This window comes from Nilaparvata lugens, chromosome 7, assembly GCF_014356525.2.
Source record: "Nilaparvata lugens isolate BPH chromosome 7, ASM1435652v1, whole genome shotgun sequence".
In the NCBI taxonomy this organism is placed as follows: Eukaryota; Metazoa; Arthropoda; class Insecta; order Hemiptera; family Delphacidae; genus Nilaparvata; species Nilaparvata lugens.
The window spans coordinates 25,997,093-26,018,776 of record NC_052510.1 but is presented as its reverse complement, the minus strand read 5'-3'; the positions used below and the strand labels follow the sequence as shown (position 1 = coordinate 26,018,776).

At 33.7% G+C, this 21,684-nt stretch overlaps 1 protein-coding gene across 9 annotated transcripts in view; it reads left to right on the top strand.

Moving 5' to 3' along the window:
* LOC111058662 (GTPase-activating Rap/Ran-GAP domain-like protein 3) overlaps positions 1–21,684 on the top strand; it is a 382,310-nt gene that overhangs the window by 283,282 nt on the left and 77,344 nt on the right. For all 9 annotated transcript variants that reach the window (XM_039432400.1, XM_039432396.1, XM_039432394.1 and 6 more), the window contains one exon: positions 9,303–9,372. In XM_039432400.1, coding sequence (XP_039288334.1) covers positions 9,303–9,372 — 70 coding nt within the window. The remainder of the gene's footprint in view (positions 1–9,302; positions 9,373–21,684) is intronic.

The following is a 21,684-nucleotide window of genomic DNA, read 5'->3' as shown; positions in this document are numbered from 1 at the left end:
TTTATCAATTGCATCATATGCTTTAGATATATCAAGAAACAGAGCTGCACACTTATTATTAACACTAAAACTGTCATTTATTTTTGAAATGAGATTTTTAATTGCCGCTTCTGTACTTCTTCCTTCACGGAAACCATATTGGTTATCACTAAAAAAGTTATTATTTTTATAAAAGTTTTCAAGTCTAATCTTGAATATTTTTTCTAAAATCTTGGAAAAAACCGGTAAAAGTGAAATTGGGCGGAACTGATCTATGTTTTTACAATTTGGCTTTTTAGGAATAGGTATAACTACGCTGTGTTTGAACATGCTTGGGAATTTTCCTTTGGCAATACTTAGGTTAATTAGATCGGTTAATTTGTTCAAATAATTCATGTAAGTTTTTTTAATCATGCTTGTGCTTATCCCATCTACACCTGGCGAAGATTTATTTTTCAATTTTCTTATTGTACTTGCTACTTCCTCCGGATTTGTAGGGTGGAGAAAAATTGAATTTGTTGGAGAATTGTATGGAAACCTTATTTTTGATATTCTAGCAGACTCTTCCCTAGTTTGCAATGTGGTTTGTTCTAATTCATCATTCATTTTATTCACAACATTTAGAAAATAAGAATTAAACGAATTAGAAATTTTATTACTATCATGTATGCTATTTCCCTGCTCATCAACAATCAGTTTTAGTGGTTCTTTATTTTTTTTCAATCCTATTAACGCGTCAATTGTTTTCCACGTCTTTCTAATGTTTCCCTGGCTTTCTCTAAACAGTTTTGAATAATAATATTGTTTTCTTTCTCTCAGTTCATTACGTAAGTTATTTTTGAATGTATTGTATATTTGTTTTAAGTCGTCATTATTAGGTTGTTTGATAACATTCTTGTATAACTCATTTCTTAAGTTTATTTGCTTGATCAGATAACTATTTATCCATGGCGACCTATATTTCTGTGTCAAGTTATTTTCTAAAAGAAGATTTTCTTGTGAATCTTTGATAGCGTTTTTTAAAATGTCAATGAAATTTTCCCATCCCTCATCAACTGATACTGCTGGTATTTCTCTATCCCAATCAATCGATGATAAAATATTATTCAACTTCCGGTAATTGATTAGGCATATTTTTTTATAATTTGTATCTGCTTCTTCGTTGGATCTCTTCAATCCTTCAACTTTAAGTATGATTGTACTGTGATCAGTTATATCTAAATGTAGTATTTCTGGAATTAGATTAATTTTATTCAGTTTTGTTCTATTTTTGCCGGATTTTAAGTAAAGATGATCTATTAAGAGTTGAAAATCGGGACCTATGAGTGTAATCAGTATTGAGTGATTCAAATCCAAAACTATTCATTAAATATTTGTAATCGTCAATAATTCTGGTGTTCTGAAAAAGATCTATATTTATATCTCCCGTGAAAAAGAAAGGGACCTCATTGTTTTCGTTAATATTAAATATTTCTTCTAAGTACAAGGTTAATTCGTTAAGAAATATTTTGGGTGAGTTTGATTGCAACCTGTAAGCAGCCAACAACTGAAATTCAAAATTATTATATGAACAAGATATATGTACACAGTCCGCTGAAATAAAAACTATTGTCTTTGTTTTGAACGTTATCTCACTGCTTATATAAACCAAAGTTCCTCCTGCTCTGTAGTTATGATTGAAATTACCATGTACGGAATAGCCCTCTATATGATATAAGTCTATTTCATTCTCTAGTATCCATATTCTGTCAAGACTATTATTAGCGGGTCGTTTTCTAATTTCCTCATTTGCACTAAGAATAAATCGAAATTACTTCGCAGACTGCGTATATTTTGATGAATAATTAGTGTTTCTCTGCTACTTATCTCTGATGACATTTTTATTTACGGTACTGACACTGTTATTTTCTTGGTTACCTGGCTGCTTAGATGCACTTATCACGCTCAACTTTTTCACTTGTTCACTGTTCTTGAGTTCAATAACTGGTGTTCCGTCTTCTTTCCTAGCTAGAATCTTCCCTTCCTTGATCCATAGGTATTTGACGCTCAACTTTTTCACTTGTTCACTGTTCTTGAGTTCAATAACTGGTGTTCCGTCTTCTTTCCTAGCTAGAATCTTCCCTTCCTTGATCCATAGGTATTTGATGTCGCCTCTTTTGAAGATCTCTCTCGCCATGGTGAAAATCCTTCTTCGCGTAGGTGCTAGACTTTCATTCACATAGACTGGATGGTCCGTTGTTTCTCCCATCTGCTTTGTAGAAAACTGCCTCGTAACTTTCCTTTTATTCAATATTACTTGTTTGTCTGTTCTACGAACGAACTTGACAACGATTGGTGGAGGTAGGTTTTCATTTCGTTGTTTAAGTCTGTGACAAATGTCGATTGCATCTGCTTTTATTTTGTGTCCTAATGCTTCGCTCATTCTACAAATGATTTCTGTTACATCTTCATCCTGTTTTTTGGGTATACCATTTATTTCCAGCATGTTCGATCTTGAGTATTGTTCCATATCCTCGACGCGTTCCTTCAGTTCTGCATTTTCTTTCCTGAGGCTAGCTACTTCTGTTGAAAGCTTATCGATGTTGATGAGGCATGTGCTAATTTGCTTGTTTTGTTCATCAAACTTCTTATTTATGTCGTTAATCGCCTGATGACATGATTCAATTGATTTCCCAAGCTCCAACTCCATTTTCTTAATATTCTCCTTCATCGACGTCTGATTTCCTGCAATTACCTCAAGAACTCCTGCGAGTTCTTGGAGAGTCACGTCCTTGTTTCCTGTTGTCGATTCACTCACCATACTTTTGCGACGTGTAGAGGAACAGCTGCTACATCTCCAAATTTGTTTGTTTCTCTTTATGTAGTCCGCATCGTCCTTGGTCATTTTCACACATCCTATATGGAAATTCGCTTCACAGTCGACACATAAAAATGAAGCTCAATGAATTTCCCACAAGTTTTGTTTTGTAGAGGTTTTCAATAAATATGATACTAACTTTTCGAGATAAAAAATGTTCTAAAGTAATTCATTCTCAAAAACCCAGTTTTTCTCCCATTTTTCGCTCTTTCAAGTCTTTTAACTTTTCAACAATTGATGAAAAAAGAATGTGCTAGTTACATAATATTAGAGCAATAAATTGTCTTTCATTTCATGAATGATAAGATTTCGGACATTGTTGAAGGGGATGATGATGACGTTCCTTTTGCAAATCTATGCTTGGTAAGAGATGAGGATGGATGTTGTGGAATTGAGAAATAAAATCCACTTCCAAAAAATGTGCTACAAATGTGTGAAAACATTTTTCAGCTTTCCTGGACCTAAAATATAGGATAGGGATACGGTTTTTGAAATTGAAATTTTCAATTTATCCATGTATGAGAAATGATCCGACAGATAGTCACTTCAACTGACATTCATATCGAGCTATCATTTTGATCAGGAAGAAGTTTCAATGAGATGGAGATGCAGGCCCGGCCCCAGGGGTGGGCGGACCGGGCGGCCGCACAGGGCGGCGGATTTTTGGGGGCGGCAAATTTTAAGGAACGGAGAATATTAAATGCAAATAAATTATAAATTCAATGTGAATAGTAAAATTTTATAATAAGCTTTTCCAAACTCAAGCTAATGAAGACTTATATCTAAGATCAACAATGTCCCAAGAACGTCTGAGTGGTCTAGCAAACATAAAATAGCTCAGTCCCTAGATCTTGAAGAACTGAAGAAGGAATTTTTCTATGCTAAGGTCAGACGAGTTCTACTTAATTGAACAAGTGTGTTGAACAAACTCGTGTTGTAGCAATTGTAGTTTTGATTACTTGGCAAGTTAAATAGGCCCAATACTCTGTTGCAGTCTCTTGAATTGGAACTATCGTCTTAATTATGTTTTCTTATTGTGTACCGTATCTGTTCCGAACATAAAAATAGTTTAATCAGATATTTTGTGTTACTGTTCTAGTCCAGTCAATTAAAGATTATAGAATGAAAAGTTTGGAACACAATTTTCAACCCCACATCTCTTTCAAGGATAGTAAGAGGATTTTAACATATCAAAAGTCCTCACCCCTACCTCATGTGCTAAAGGAGTGGAGGTGGTTTGAAAGTACCATTTTTTCATTTTTCTCAAATAATTCGGAAACTATGTATCTTATGAACATTTGTACACTGTAAAAATTGAAGCTCACAAAATTACCAACAAGTTTTATTCTCTACATTTTCTTCATATCTCTTATAGTTTCTGAGATATCCGCTCTTGAAGGTGAGACATTTTTTGAAAAAACACTTCTGCCTCCAATTTTTTCATCTTTTCGGCCTTATAATTTTTGAACGATTGATGAAAAAAATTCGGGCTGCTGATAAGCTGATGGAGCATCAAATTATCTTCAATTTGATGTATATTTTCACTATTTTACGCATTTCCCTACGACTGTTGCAGCAGTTTTAGTGTTGAGAGTGAAATTTTCTGTTCAGCAACAATAGATCAGTTGAGAATGAAATTTGAAGGGAATGTTTGGAACTCAATTTTAGACTTTGCAGCTTTGTTGACACTAGTTTGGAGGTAAGCATATCAAAAATCCCAACCCCTACATCATGTGCTAAAGGGATGAGGGTGGTTTGAAAGTTGCATTTTCCACTTTTACTTACATGCTTCTATCTTGGAAACAATGAGTTCTTTTGACATAATCATCCACATAAAAATGAAGCTCAATGAATTTCCCACAAGTTTTGTTTTGTAGAGGTTTTCAATAAATATGATACTAACTTTTCGAGATATATATGTTCTAAAGTGATTCATTCTCAAAAACCCAGTTTTTCTCCCATTTTTCGCTCTTTCAAGTCTTTTAACTTTTCAACAATTGATGAAAAAAGAATGTGCTAGTTACAAAATATTAGAGCAATAAATTGTCTCTCATTTCATGTATAATTCAACTATTTCAAGCATTCCTATACGACTGTTGCAGCTGTTTTAGTTTTGATTGTCTTGTTTGGTAGGAAGTTTAGAAACACCCCCTGTGTTCAGTTCCGCAGACGTTCCAATAGGTACTCAATATGGATGTTCATACTGAAGCACACTCCAATTTTTTGATCACATAATAGTGTGATATTCGAAAAAAGTCACTTGTTGCAAATCTTGATATTTGACTCTCAAACCTGAAACTGCTGCAACAGTCATAATCAAGGGAATGCGTGAAATAGTTGAATTATACATGAAATGAATGATAATTTAATGCTCTACAATCTCGTAGTAAGCACATTCTTTTTCCATCAATTGTTGGAAAGTTATAAGAATTGAAAGAGCAAAAAATGGAAAAAACTGGGTTTTCGAAAATGCATTACTTTAGAACATATATATCTCAAAAAGTATCAGATTTATCGAAATCCTCTACGAAACAAAACTTCCACTCTCAACACTAAAACTGCTGCAACAGTCGTAGGGAAATGCGTAAAATAGTGAAAATATACATCAAATTGAAGATAATTTGATGCTCCGTCAGCTTATAATCAGCACAGATTTTTTCCATCAATCATTCAAAAATTATATGGCCGAAAAGATGAAAAAATTGGAGGCAGAAGTGTTTTTTCAAAAAATGTCTCACCTTCAAGAGCGGATATCTCAGAAACTATAAGATATATGAAGAAAATGTAGAGAACAAAACTTTTTGGTAATTTTGTGAGCTTCAATTTTTTACAGTGTACAAATGTTTATAAGATGCATAGTTTCCGAGATATATGAGAAAAATTAAAAAATGGTACTTTCAAACCACCTCCACTCCTTTAGCACATGAGGTAGGGGTGAGGACTTTTGATATGTTAATCCTCTTACTATCCTTAAAAGAGCTGTGGAGTTGAAAATTTTGTGTTCCAAAATTTTCCCTCCATACCTTTATTTGAGCATTCGTTGCCTGCACTTATTCCTCAATATTTATATTTGTCAAATATTTGTTTAAATGTCATTTTTAACTTGAAAAGCTGATAACCTTCGGGCAAATTTTTAAGTAAACAATATTATTAGACGGGATACCAGTCGGTGGGGGGGGGGGTGGCGTTTGCCGATTTCGCCCAGGGCGGCAAAGTCCCTAGGGCCGTGCCTGTGGATATGCTAGAGTGACTGATGAGTTGGGAATTCATACTTTCCTTGGAATTCAGTTTCTTTCTGATGCAATAGGGGATAGTTGATAGAAAACTAAGTACAGTCTGGATATTAGCAATGAGTTAGTTATTAAGTTACATATCTCCAATGACTTTTGTTTTCACTTCATTTCCATTTTTCATGACGTACCTTGATGAAACAAATGAGCAATATGAAAATAATTTGGACAATATCTTGTAAAACTGGAATTAGTCAATGTGTTTCATAAATCACTTTTTTACATTTACCAATGAGAAAATCCACGTAAATCTTATGAACTTAGCTCAAGAAATGAATAGTGAATGGAAGTCTTTGTCTGTAATTATTTGTGACCTTGAAGAAAAAATTAGTTTTAAAAGCCTAAAGATTGGACAAAATTCTAGACACAAATTATGAAAGATCACATTTTTAAACTTTGTACAATATGGTCATAGCTAGTTCCTTTATTTGGAACATAATCACACAATAGTAGTTCAGAAAAGGTATAAAAGACCCATTGATTCAATATTGAATCAAGAGTCAACTTGAAAGATGATAAATCAATAATATGTTATAAGAAACCGCGCGCCTACAGGAGGGTATGACGTTATTTTTGTCAATAACGGTTTGCCTGGCTTGGCTGCAGTCGGTAAAGCATGAGTAAAAAAATATATAACTCTGGTTGTGGTTCTAAGAATATAAATTAGACCAAATTCTTACTGGCTCGCCCAGGAACTCCCGCAATTCACTGCTCTTGGACAATTTATATAAATCTCTGGAGCGTATTATTTCCAACGATTTGATTATCAATGCTATATATCGCTGTCTAAACCAACTTATTCGGGGAAGAATATAGTCGGATGGTAATCTTCTTAATACTTCAATACTAATAACTCAATAAATAAAAATGAGATTGGTCATGCATGGAAGTAGAGGAACAAATAAAGGATACACCATAAAAAATTTAATATGTATATTACACATAAAAATATCAACGAATAAATAAATATAGAAATATATAGAGCAACAAGCAAAAAATAGTAAAAATAAGAACAAATTATAAATCAAAAAAGAAAATATCACAGATTGGCTTACTAGTTTTTTAGCACGAAACGTTACCATGTGCTTTTAAATCATTAATCGTATGCATTTATTTTATGCCGCTCAAATATCGACTTGCTGCTGCTTGTCGATTTGAATCTCATATAATTATATCTTCTTTTCAATAACATGGAAATAATCAATTGATAATTCACAAATCTCAAATATATTAATATGTATAGATCTCAGAATATATCTCAGGGCTTAATGTTCGGTCTCTGGTGGAATTAGATAAATTAATTTATCCAGTGAAAATGAGCTACATTTATAACTTTATAATTTGCTAATAAAATTAATGATTGAGTGAGCATATATACATTATAATATTAAATTTAAATACTCCTTTCATCTGTGCATCTGGCATATAAATTTGATACAATTCTTATCCAATAAAATGTTTTTTGTACTTTCTAAGACTTATTTAATTATCTATTACTTATTAACTATATTAATTCAATATTTATAACCTTTCGACGAGCTAGCTTTTATATTTTTATTCCATTCGAAGCACTGAGGGCGCCCTAAATTTATATATTTCGACGATTATCACTCACGTGCTGAATTTCACAAGACGATGGTGGCAATCCAAATTTCCTGTCGTCCTGGATTTTCTGGTGGCCGAAGTCATCTTCTCCAAGGGAATGAATGAATATTAAAGTGACTCACGCTTTAATACAGCATCACTAAGTCTTATACAAAATTAATATATGAATTTAACTTCAAATCTTTCAAATCTACAATTCAACAAAAAGGGACTTGTGCTCTATAAAATTTAGTGACGTTCCATGGCAGCGTCTGGCAGGCACATGGGCTCTGTTCTACCCCTATTTTCTAAGATCATACTTCCGACTTACAAATTTGCATATATTTAAATATTCAGTTACTACGCCATTAAAAAGATCAAATAGTCCGTGTCAATCTGCTAAGTTATTTCCTATATCTTAGGTATTATATTTTATAATTACTCGGACCATATACGATACATAAACTGAGTAGTGATAACTAATAAATTCTTATCATTTATATAAATATCTATAGATAAATTTGAATCGGCTTGATATTGCCGCCCATTAACTACTGCAATTTGATTGGTTCATGCAAAATATTCATAAATGTATCCATGCGCCTACTGAATATCCTACTTCCTTAATATTTTTATTTATTTTATGTGTTTTGTTCATGCTCATTACAAATAATAAATATTTTTGAATTTTATCAGTTGTTTTTCCCTTTACAACAAGTTGCCATGTGCTTACCAAATCCTCTAGTTGAATACTATTTGTTTACAACAAAATTTGCCAAGGTGTCTGGCTAGATTTCAAATTACACGGCTTGATCGATTATTAGGTTGCCGACCAGTAGGTATTATAGCCTAACCTCAAAATTCCAATACCTTATTATAATATGATAAATAGCAAATAGAAATTCTTTTCTATTTGGCTGTTCTAATCTTTCACTTGTTGCTATCGCACCCGGCGATAATAGAGCAGCTGTTTGCTCGAGACCTATAAAATCTGTTCATTTGGCGATTTTGCTTGCTTATCAAATTTCAATTCGTTACAAGGGTTAAGAGATATATAAAGTTTGAGTGGTGCAGCAAGACACCTGTATGAAGTTCATTGGTATTTATGGAGAATTAGATAATTATTCGCATGCCTAAGTGAGTTTTGAATAGAAATTATAAATTCAGTTATCCTGAAATCACATCCATGTCTTCTTCAATTCTTCAATAAAATTGATATCTGCTGATGTCGATTCATTTCTTACTTTTGAAGTTGCAAGTGAAATAAAGCTGCTGAGAGCAAGTTTTGACGAAGTGTTTGAATAGAATTTGGATCAAAAACAACAACTCATTATAACCTTGAAACTATTCATTTGAAATAAGGATTTGAAGCAATTTTCAGCAAAACAATGTTGTATTAAATACTAAAATAGTAAATTTTACTCTCTACATTTAGTAATGATTGTCTATGAATTAGAAGTAAACCAAATTTAGCTGAAAAAACTAATTGAAACAGTTTTTGACTTCCCTTATCCTATCAGATCTACTGAGGCTCTAGACTATTATTTCACGTTCTACGAGGAAACTAACTCTCACTGTTTCTTATGTTACAGTTCATCTTCGAATGATCTCATTTCAAGAAGAGGAGTATTCAGCAGACGTCATTACGGGTCAGTGGAACTGGTAAGTAATCGATTCTTCGACTTGGATGCTGATTTATTGTGGAATTGATTGAAACATTTCACTTTGATACTGTAGAATCTCTTCTTCATTAAAAGACTATTGATAATGTCAACTCTACTACACGGCTTGAGCAAATTTGCACAGAGCATGTCTCAACTTCTACGACTAAAAATTGTTGTTTTTTTAAAAAAAAACTTGTTAACTCATCACAATAACTCTCTGCTCAGGAAATATATAAAGTGACATAATGTAATAGCTGGTGTACCACTTATATTAATTAATTCTATGGAATATAGTGTATCATTGGGTCATCCACAATCACCTTGGAACTTTACACGGTAACTGCTTCCAAACTGAATAAAATTGATATATGTTCAATTGATTTGTCCGGTGATCGTATTATTTATTCTGATCAGGACTCAGACATGAACCGAATCCATTCGAGAAAAAAAAGATATGTTCCATTAATTCGAATACTCGTCGTATATTTGTTTGTCTCGACGCACTTCCGCAAAATATCGACTTGACCCTAAAAAGGCCTATAAAAGATTTAGAAGTTGGCACGCTTTACAATGAGAACTGGGCCTTCTGTTCAGGACTGTGATTCACTTGGGAAAACAAAAGATTTTCCGCGCACGAAATAGCTTTCTAAAGCGACCCTCTTGCTCAAAAACACTGATCTCAATAGAAAGCCTTTTTCCGACAAACGATAAAAAATGTTGAATATCAAATGCACAAAGGAGGACATCGTTTCCCTGCAGCCTGTAAACATAATCTCCTAGTTCTCTCGACACGTTTGTCGTTCGTAGAAATAAAATTTGTGGAAATAGAAGCACGTTTTTAGGTATTTGAGAGCAATGTCGAAAGTTAACTTGTCCGTGGCAGTTGAAAACCTTGTGTATTCCAACTTTCTTATCCATCGATCCTATAAGGAATAAATATGGTGTTTTTTTTCCTAAGGGTTATGCCCACAAGTGCTCTAGCGCTTGTGTGTTGATAAGTGGAACTACAGTTGTAGGTGGGTTCCGAATAACCACTGAGAAGTGATTTCCAACTCATAAATAATGGTAAAATTGTATTTAGAGGAGTCTTTTTAATTCGTCTCCTTGACTACAGAAATAGCAGGCGCATAAATTTTACTCAATCAGCTCATCATCCAATCACGGAGTCAACCTCAAAATTATTAGCAGCATTGCAAACAATCACATTCAAGCTATCTTTGTACAAAAATATATCTTTAGTCAGATCCTCAAAACTTTCAATTCTTTGTCTTCACCTATATTTCTAAAGCTTAGTATTCACGATTAGAGCGATATGTACATGTAAATTGCACATCAATCCAATTAATCTATTCTATAAAAGATTCCCCCTGTGAATAAAATATTTTCCTAAAGCGTGGATAGCTTGATAATCCACTGCTTCTATTTTTGAATAAAAATAAAGTGAAACTGTGATTCACTAGCAATTGCTATTATGAAACAAACTATTCTTCAAGTCGTATATGGAACAGTGTTAGACCTATGACCTGTCTACTCTGGACTATGTAGATTGTTAATTATCTTTTATTCTCTCAAGTTCCAATTGGTGTTTCCACAAGCTTCACGCAGATTCTTTACGTACGAATCTCTTCTGATAGTCTAGAAAAACAATATGATTCTGTTTTCAAAACATTTTCACTTGTAAAGATTAGAACTCAGTTACAGTAATCAATAAGGATTGAACTTTGAACTTTCTGACTTGGAAGAAGCTTGGAAATATCCTAACCGAGATTACTCCAGAGGTTCACCCGGAAGTGTCCGGAAGTGGGCCAAAATGTTAAGAGATTGAGGCTGAAGGTAGCAAAGCTGAATTTATTAGCTCTCGGCGCTGGCAAGTCTTGTCAGAACAACACTGGATTATTGTTGAATTTTCCAAAGCAGCTCTCCTCGCAAGCTTCTCTTATATTCTCCACTCACTCTATCCTCTGTTATATTATATTCCCTATTCTCCTTTATTCTTACAACACACAAGCCTTCTATCTCATCTGATACATTAGGTTCTATCATCTTCATTCACAATATATTTTAATCTCCGGTACATGATTTTTCAATGACTAATATGAGAGTAGATCACATAAATTTGAAGTAGGTACCGTAGAAATAAATTCCTCATCTATGGAGAGTATCAGCATTATAACCTATTTTAATGAGTCGATCAAAATGAGTTCTTGGCGAGTAACTAATTATCCTCTCTCAACTGTAATTTTCAGAATGAACATCGAAATTGGATGTTTTCGAAAAAGACAGGAACAACTGATTTACATAAAGAGCTCGCATTATGTAGGCCTACTCATCATCCACAACGCTGCAAACAAAACTGTGCTTCGTGGTGAAAGCACTTGGAGTTCAATTTTGCACAATCAAGTGATCGGATCTGTTAATGGGATTCGATAGAGTACTCGGGCCACCCGTCAGTTTTTCACGCTGAGAAAAGGAAGCTCTTAGTTGGAAACTGGAAAACACTTTTTCCGAGGACACATGCGGTGAACTCGGTTTGTCAGTAAATGGATCAGAGATTAGACTTTCCCACAATCCTCAGAATGTAACATGGACCTACAACAACCTCACATTATCCAATTAAATATGCATTGGAACCGTGTTGGAATGAACAGCTGAAAATATAATTTTGCAATCCCAACAAGAGTTCAGATTTGGAGATGAACAATTCATTATGCAGTTATACAATATCTCTATACTCCTCCCCAAGCACTGTGATTGATTAAGGATTACAGCATTTTTCTGCCATACATTATAAATAATCAATGTATGTTTCCTCATTCTCACGTATCAACAATGCTCTACATTCCAAATTTTATGAATGTTTTATTCCTTCTCAACAGTGTATTCTCCAATAAACTTAGACTTTTTTGTAACAATTGAAACGTCATGCTGTAACACAGTGTCAGTCATTTATGGCAAAATTAGTAGGTGGTTTATTGAGAGTAGTTATTTATAGATATTTTAGATATAGGTATTATTATTACGGTAATCAATAAATAATCTATTAACTGACGACAGCAACAAAGCAGAAAATACTGTGTGTAGTAGAAGTGAAGGTTGAATATTGTGACGATTATTTTACATTATTATTACATTATGAAGAAAGACTTCAAATTCATGCAGCTTCTAACTTACAACTAAAATGATAAGATTGTTGTTCGAGGAGTGAACGGTTCACGAAGCTATCTAGCCGTATTGAAATTAAGCCCAGATACCCTACTAATAACACATAATATTCATTCATGGGAATAATGTTATATTATCTTAAGTAATAGTTAAGTGTAAGCAGAGAAAATGTAAAAAATATCATCCATTCTACCTATCTGTGGTGTGAAAGATTGTTACCCTTTACTTGATATTTTAATGTTTGTTCCTAATATTGGTCACAAGCGATCATGTTCCTGAATATTTTTAAATATTTCAACAAAATTACTAAAATTGAAATTTTTTATGACACGTACAAATTCAAACCCTATTTTCTCCAAGTCAGTGTAGTGGGTTAACATGCGATTGTACATTCCTGTTTGACTTCAAGCTTTGAAGGTTCAACATTTATATGCAAAAAGATACTCTATGCGAATCTCATTAGGTTAGACTTGCTCTTTCAACTTTTGCCACGTCAAATTCACCATTTCAGTCGCTCGAATTTTTCTTTAATCTTTTTTCCCTACAATCTCAGCACCGTGTATTAAAGGATGCTGATCTTTTTCCAGCACAATCCAGGTATCCATAATAAATGCGCATACCTCTTTGAAGGTGCACGAGTAGATTGCTGTGCAAAACTCGAGTCACGAGTCTTAAAACTTTTGAATCGCTCAAGAGCTTTCAAGTGAAGCTGTGACTTGCTAAAGTTCGTCAAGGTGGATTCGATTCTAGAGATTTTGAGATTTCGACATCAAAGACTTGAAAATTGAAATTTGTCAAGTGAATATACTCATTTCCCAGCAATAAATCATGTTTTTGTGGAATATTGAAATTGAAGAACGTCATAAGGGAATAGAGAATATTTTAAAACTATATCCCACTGATTTCCGATGATATCAGTTCCGATGGAATACAGTTTATTATGATTTGGAAAAGTTAAATTTTCTCTTGTTCTCATTCTCAATAATAACCACTTTTTACTCCCCTTGCCCTATTACCATAGGTAAGGACAGTATTGCTTTCCAAAAAAAATTAAGGTACCCTAATTTCGAGTTTTCTCAACGTTTCAAGATCCCCTGAGTCCAAATACATGTTTTTTGGGTGTTGGTTGTGGGTGTATTTATTTGTAAACACGATAAACCCATTCCCAATTTAATCAATTGACTTGAAATTTTAAACTCAAGGTCCTTATAACATGAGGATCTGACCGTGAGAAATTCAATGAAATTCAATTCAAAATGACGTAAAAAAGGCGGATAATGACTAAAAACCATGTTTTTAATGGTTTTCTCAAGAACGGCTCTAACTATTTTTTTTTCAAATTTATACTCTGGATAGCTATTTACCCTATCAACTGACATGAGTCTCATTTCTGGAAAATTGCAAGAGCTCCGTAATATTTTTGATAAAAATGGATTTTGTTGAATTTCTATCACGATCTTATCAAAAATTATATGACCGATTTTTTCAAATTCATACACTGTATTGTTATTTATCAGCTCTATCAACTGGCAATTGTCTCCTTCCTGGGAAACTAACAGGGGGTCCACCCATCCTTGAGAAATGAACTTTGTAACCTACTTCTCAAGCATGAGGTAGTTACAGGTAGAAGAGTTTGTTCAGAAGAACACATAGTCGATATTTATCTGTAGAATAGCTCTTTTGACGGATTAAAAAAAAACATCAAATTTCACAATATTTATACAAAGGAAAATGTGCTCTGAAAACAATATAATATACAATAGTATGATCGTACTTTTGAATACGTAGCCGCCAATTGTCATTATGTTATTGCCCTAAATTATTTTCGTTTAAGAATGAGGCTTGCTCCCTCGTTTTACTTGGGTTAGAAACAAAAATTTTACTCCATTGTAAATTTAAATGTAGTTAATCTCTTCACCTCTTATCCACATGCTCTCTAATTCCAATCATAACAATCTCTATACATCCTCCTACTCAGCTCCATACTACACATATTATTGGATTACTCCATTTGGAAAATAAACATTTTGTTCAGTTTCTTCTGTTTATCAAACATCATCATAGCATTTAACCATTACCCGGCCAACGTCTAGAAACTCTTCCCGTTTGCTTCCATTGAATGTAAATTTGACAAATTCATTTTATTCAGAGAGTGCTCTACCTCTGACGTCAATGTCTTGTTGTTTTATGATAATTCGAAGATTGAAGAAATTGAGACCAACCAAATCGCTTCCAGTCACGCCACCTATTTTAATATGACACTGATGACGAACGGTGTGAATCTGTTATCATTTCTTTCCATTACCTGATGTTGATTTATCGATTCTGTCGAATCGAAAAAAGAACAAAAGGCTGATGTATGAAAATATTATCCTCCATTTTCTTTCATCAGAAATATTGAATTATTCGAAGACAGGTCGGCGGAAAGTGTCCGCTGAATATACGTGAAGAATGGTTGTAAAAGTTTTATAAAACCTTCGAACGATTCTGAGGTACAAAGTAAGGTGTTACAAATAGAATCTTTTTCCATTGAAAAATTTGGAATGAAGCCTATTTTATTTCTATTGGTTTAATTAAGAGAGAATAGAATGTAATTCTATAGTATCTGGTTAAATCTCTTTGAATTGTTGAAAGTTCTTCATAGGGTGCCTGTCCGTTACCTGTCCTGGTGATCATTCTGGCTATGATTACTTCATTGGTTGCACTCCGGAACAATACTGAGTAGAGGTATTGAAAGTTAATACTTTCTAATTGCTCAGTGGAATTTTCTCATTCGTTTTCATCACAGTAATAAGGAACTTGTTTCGATTGTTACACCATTAATATGCATTGTGTAGATGGATGCCACTGAATAGCCAAAGTTCACGATAAATCTTCATCATCAATAACAATGAATCCTTATGAATCATCTGACATCACCGTATTCAGTCCTCCTTATAATATTGTGATATAAATTGATGTACTTCTATTATAAATACATTGAGATGAAACCGTATAAAACCAAAAAAAATCCTAATTCATGAAGTTTGATAAGAAGAAAAACATGTTTGGTAATTTTACGCTACTGACTTGCTTCCTTTCATTATTCCGGGGTATAGATAAACAGATAATGATATATTCCATAATATATATTGATTACCCATCTCTTGATATTTGATCAATTAATAGCACTATGAAATCACCACTTTCCATGATAATAGAGAATTGAACATATCTTGCTCATCTACGGTACTTATAATTCAAAGTTTTCCACAACCTTTCACAATTTCAATCAGTACTACAACAATAGTTATTCACGTAGTCATCATTATTTTCAACCAATTCATTGGGGAAGATACAATTTGAACCTCACACATCCAACACAAGTAATGAATGACATTGATAGCATGAGAAGAGTGTTAGTGCGTTCATTGAATCCAGAACAGGGCAGTATAATTAACAATTGAGCCTGCATTTGAGGTTGTTGCCTCTTTGTTGCCGTTGTCAATGTGTGAGTGTGTGTAGTCATGTGTGATATGTATGTAGGTGGACGTCCATAATAGGTTTAGGGCAGTCCCGAAGGCACTGGAATTCTGTAGACCACACGAAACAAATTTAATCAGACTGGGGCTCCTATCCAGGAGCGAGTCATGTGTTGGTTGCCTCACAGTTTCATTTTTCTTTCGAACCCACAAGCGTCTCTGTTTGAGGTCCGTGTTACATCATTTGTCATCCTCTAATCGAAATGCAGATCAATCTAATCCAATTTTCAGTCGAAGTGACACCAACTCAAATCCCATTAAAATGTCCAGCGGAACAATGCTTATTCAATTTAGAAAACTGATGGGACGAATTGATATCAGGGAAAATGTCGGTTCTAGAGAATGAAGAATGAAGAGATGGTTTGTTCCTTTCATCAATTTGATGCTTTTCGAGTGAATGCAAAGGGCTCTTTCCCGACATATTTTCGCTTCATCATTCCAACTGTAATAGGCAAAATAAAAGTTGCAATGGTTTCTGCATTTCTCTAAAACTGAATAGAAATGTTAGTATTATAACTCCCCTGTCAATGTCTCTTATCACAATATTCTAAGGATCATGTGGGTTCCATCTATAGACGAAATAATGAAATCAAACTCCTTTTCCCATCCCTAGTGAATTGGTCAATCATAATCACTTGACTAAAAATTATAAAATAAGAATATCATTGAGTGGATTCACTTTCTTCTATAAATGGTACCTGATTTCCCTACAATTTTAAACTCAATTATGATTATATTGAAATATTCACTTAATTATTATTCTATTCTGCTAGGATATTGAATTCGTCTACACACGCACACATCTTCCTGATAGATAACACATCAAGAAAATCAATTTCATTCATTCATTCAATAACATTGGTGAGCAAAGAAGCGTCATTATGGATGCGACCATTTCTACTATTGTTCACGAGGCAGGTAGCCCAATTACTTCACATTACTCGATAACACATTCCAATAACATACCTTTGAAAAGTGAAGTACGAATATACTTGTTCTCTGTGTGCTGATACACATTGTTTGCCAAGTGATGTTCAATCAAATAGAATTTATAAGAACGGCAAGAAATCGAAGTCCGAAAATCTATTTCTAATTCTATTACGATTTTACGGATATTATATTCTATTTGGAATATTTAATCAATTTTCCCTATAAGAACATTGAACGAAACCAATAAGTTAAAGTGATAGAAAAATGAAAGCTCCAGTAATCTTCTGTGAGTAATAGAGGCTTAATGTCGACTATTGACTGACTGGAGGTAATTGAAAAAGGCGAGTCACGTGTGTGCTGAGGGATGAGGCTTTTCATCTTGGCGCAAAATTCGCTTACATGAGGTAGACTGTGTGTCAAGAGGTCTAGGCGAAAGTTCGAGTGGCTACGAAGTGGTGCCCCATACAGTACGGTTAGAGATCACAGTATTGTATCTTTCATCGCTAGTGCAGTTCCTTTGATACTTTTATACTTCAGTAACGTTCTGGTCGAATTATTTATTGGAAAGAATTAGACTAGATTCTTCGAAGATGTATCTCTAAATTTGGTACAGTTTCCTTTCATAATTTGAATTTTTTAAATGATTCAAAGGTTTTTGTTTCGATATCGCACATTAATTTTGTCACTCATGTTTTGATATCAGTTCCTCAGCAAAATAATGCTGACTGTACTATGCAGGAACACACACAACCTGCGGGTTCTCCCAAATTATTGAGCAAAGGTGATTGTATAGTAGGTCATTATGCTTCATCTACGTTATATACTAATCAACCATTACATGAATGTAGAAATGGTTATATCTATTATAACGTTTTATATACCGGGTTTAAAACCAACAGCTGATTTATACCCATTTGAACCGAGATTGAGCATGTAGATCTCAATCTCGTTTGATAGTCTGAATAAAGAGATAGCGACATGATGGGAAAGACTGATCCCCCTGGGTTGGAGAACTCGCTCAAGAACTGTTGTATTCAACTGATAAAAAAATCTTTGGAACCTGGAACTTTTAATTATACTGATAGTCCAGTCAAATGGTCGTTTTTCAGGAAACATTCCCGAAAGAATAATTTTTCTCAACGGTTCTATCATAGCCACCTCTAATAACACCTCTATATTAGAGGTGGCTATGGTTCTATATGTATTTTGGGGCGCTGAATTCGAATCTGAAATTGGCTGACACGCCAGAGGGCAGGACTCTACCATCTATGGTTCCGGAGCTACGAATTTTCAAAAATATGCAAAATTATGTTTTATATTATTTACTAGTAGATAACCCGTGGTTCGCAATCTATTTTAAAACTTTGCATAATGAAAACTTGACGTAATAAAAAATTAGAAATTTGAAAATAGGCCTATAACCATCCTCGGTTAATGAAGAATATTTAAATCAAAAGAATATTGCAAAATTTCAAATCAATCAGTCCAGTAGTTCAGACGTGATGATGTGTCAAATATAATTTTCCTACATCACGTAAGTGTATGAGCCAGCTCTTTCCATTATTATAGTAGAGATGATGGATGGATGGATGATTTATCAGTATCTTTGAATGAGAATAACCTTTGAACGGTTTTAAGAAATCTGTGCGGTTTTGATGCGACAGAAAATCAGTTATTTTTATTCGAATAGGATCCCCAATCATACCTATCATCTAATGTCCCTTTTAAAAGAAATGTTCAGCTGCTTCTATACAACAACTGGAAGCATGGCAAATTGAAAACTTGACGTAATGAAATCTTTAAGAACTGAAAATAGGCATAAATAACCATCCTCGGTTAATTAATAATCTATATGCAAAATTTCAAATTAATCAGTTGAGTATATTTCAGACGTGATGATGCATCAAACATAATTCCCTATTCCTTACGTGTATAAGCCAGTTCTTTCCTTTATTATAGTATAGAAAACTGAAGAAGACATAATACTTGAAAACCTCACAGAATCATATTGATTTTTCCAATACATCAATAAATTTTAGTATCGATTAGATCCTCCTCAATTTGAATCAGGCAGCCTTTTGTTTTCCCAATTCCAAACAAAATACCTAAAATACTCGTTTCACTGCGAATTCGTGTCTGATAGTACATTATAACTGAAGAATATAAATTATTACTTATTTTATTGTGATCTTTTCATGTTTTTCTTATGAAATTCAATGATAGGCCTACAGCATGAAGACTATGTCCATTTCATTTGTACTGTTGGCAAAATTTTACATTAAAAATAATTATTTGATAAAATCCAAGTTCAATTGTGATGAAAACAAATTCCTTCAAAAAATAATTGATAATAATACGTTTCGAGGGAAAAAATCAAGAACAAAAATTTGGGAAGAATCGGGATTCGAACAGAGGAGCCATCGCTCCGTAAGCTAGCGATTTACCGTTACGCTACACGGCCATTCGGAAATGATTGGCTTGTAACAGCATTAAAAGCTCCTCATAAAAAACGCACTTCTGCGCTGCAACAATGTAGCCTATGGAACTTCATGTACAGTAGCATATAGGAAATTTGAACATTAATACTGAAAAATCTAGAAGGAAAATTTAAATTTGGGCTTCCAGGTGCACGAGATTGATATTTTTAGAATCTATGTGCAAAATTTGGAGATCTAAATCATTCCCGTTTCTCCGGTATGCAATCCACAAGTTGACATGTTTTGATGCGAACAAACAAACACACGAACAAACACAACCCTGCTCTCTCTTATTATATAGATGAATGTTTTTTTCAAAATTATGCAAACCTACCACTTCTACCCTATACAACTTGGATTTTTTCTAGTAATGATGGAAAACCACACATTACGTGGAAGAACAATTAATTCTGAACAGGAATCTTAGAATTTAGTAGAGTGGGGAGGGGGGAATACACACAAAAATAAAAAATCATGTCCAACAGCCAAAATAAGAAATTTCCATTATGATACCTTTTCAAGGTCTTCACAACAAAGAGAAATCTTATGATGTTCATGTTTTATGAGAATCACCGTTAGATACACTCAATTTTAGTATTTCCTAGTGGGGGGGCACGCATAAGGATACATCTTTGACCTTCATATGAGTCCAAATTCATTTTTTGAAATGAGAAGGTGGTCATGTGATACATGATTTCGATAAAGTTCCAATAGGAAATAAATGGCGAAAACCGCAAATTGATATCTAAACACGTATCAGTTTGTTGGAGTAAAAGTTTTAAATTATGTTATACAGAGTGAGTGAAAAGTCCGAGAACGGCTTAATATCTCATACACAAAGGTTATTTGACGGTGGATGTGATTGAGAATACTACTCAAATTGAAAATACTACTTTACTATGACTTCAAAAATCTGGTCCGCCATCTTGGATCCGCCATATTGAATGCAACTTTATTTTTTTAAATAGGAAGGTGGTCATGCGATACATGATTTCGATACGAAATCTCAAGAAAAAAGAATGCCGAAAACCGCATATCGATATCTCAAACCATTTAGAAGATATTCACATTATTAATGTGAATAATATTAGTGGTATTGATTAATAATGTGAATATGAAAAATATCTTCTGAACTGTTTGAGATATCGATGTGCGGTTTTCACCATTCATTTTTTCTTGAAATTTCGTATTGAAATCATGTATTGCATCCCATTTAAAAAAATAAAGTTGCATTCATTAAGGCGGATCCAAGATGGTGGACCAGATTTTTGAAGTCATAGTAAAGTAGTATTTTCAATTTGAGAGGGATCCTCAATCACACCCACCTTGGAATCACAATCTTTAATGAGATACTAAGCCGTTCTCATACTTTTTTCTCTCCTTTCTGCTTTGAATAGTATTGATTATTATTGTGAATATCTTCTGAACGGTTTGAGATATCGATGTGGGGTTTCCATCATTCATTTTTTCTTGAAATTTCGTATCGAAATCATGTATCACATGACCACCTTCTTATTTAAAAAAATAAAGTTGCATTCAATATGGCGAATCCAAGATGGCGGAACAGATTTTTGAAGTTATAGTAAAGTAGTATTTTCAATTTGAGTAGGATCCCCAATCACACCCACCATCAAATTACCTTTGTGTATGATATATTAAGCCGTTCTCGGACTTTTCACCCACTCTGTATATTAACCAGCTGAAATCATGTGTCAGCGTATGGAAGACTGTCTGTTTGATAGCTTCCAAATAGCCTCAGCTGATGTGATGAATGAATGAAATAAAATGTAGTCATTGCATGCAAAGAATTCTTCAGCTGCCTAAATCACAATAAACTTTTCTCTTATGCTCTTTTAATGTTATTTTTTATCCTGAAAAAGGACAAAGGAGTGAGTCAATTTTGTTGTAAAGAGGCTCGAAGAATACGTGTTTAAAATTTGAAAGTGATTGATCAATTCTTTCTAATGTTATTGTAGAACATACAAACAGACGGACAACTACTTTGGCCCTCAGTAAGTCAAAAAAGTGAGATCTCGCTAAAGCTGCGTTTACACTGAGTAACTTTGTTATATGTTACAGGTTATATGTAACTTTTGTTAGAAAAATGTAACATGTTATAAAACAAAAGCAAGTTTGTGGGTCTCTACAGTAACCATATTATTCAAAGTATAGCCATTAACTGTCACGTGGTACAAATCCACGATTGATTATAAACAAATT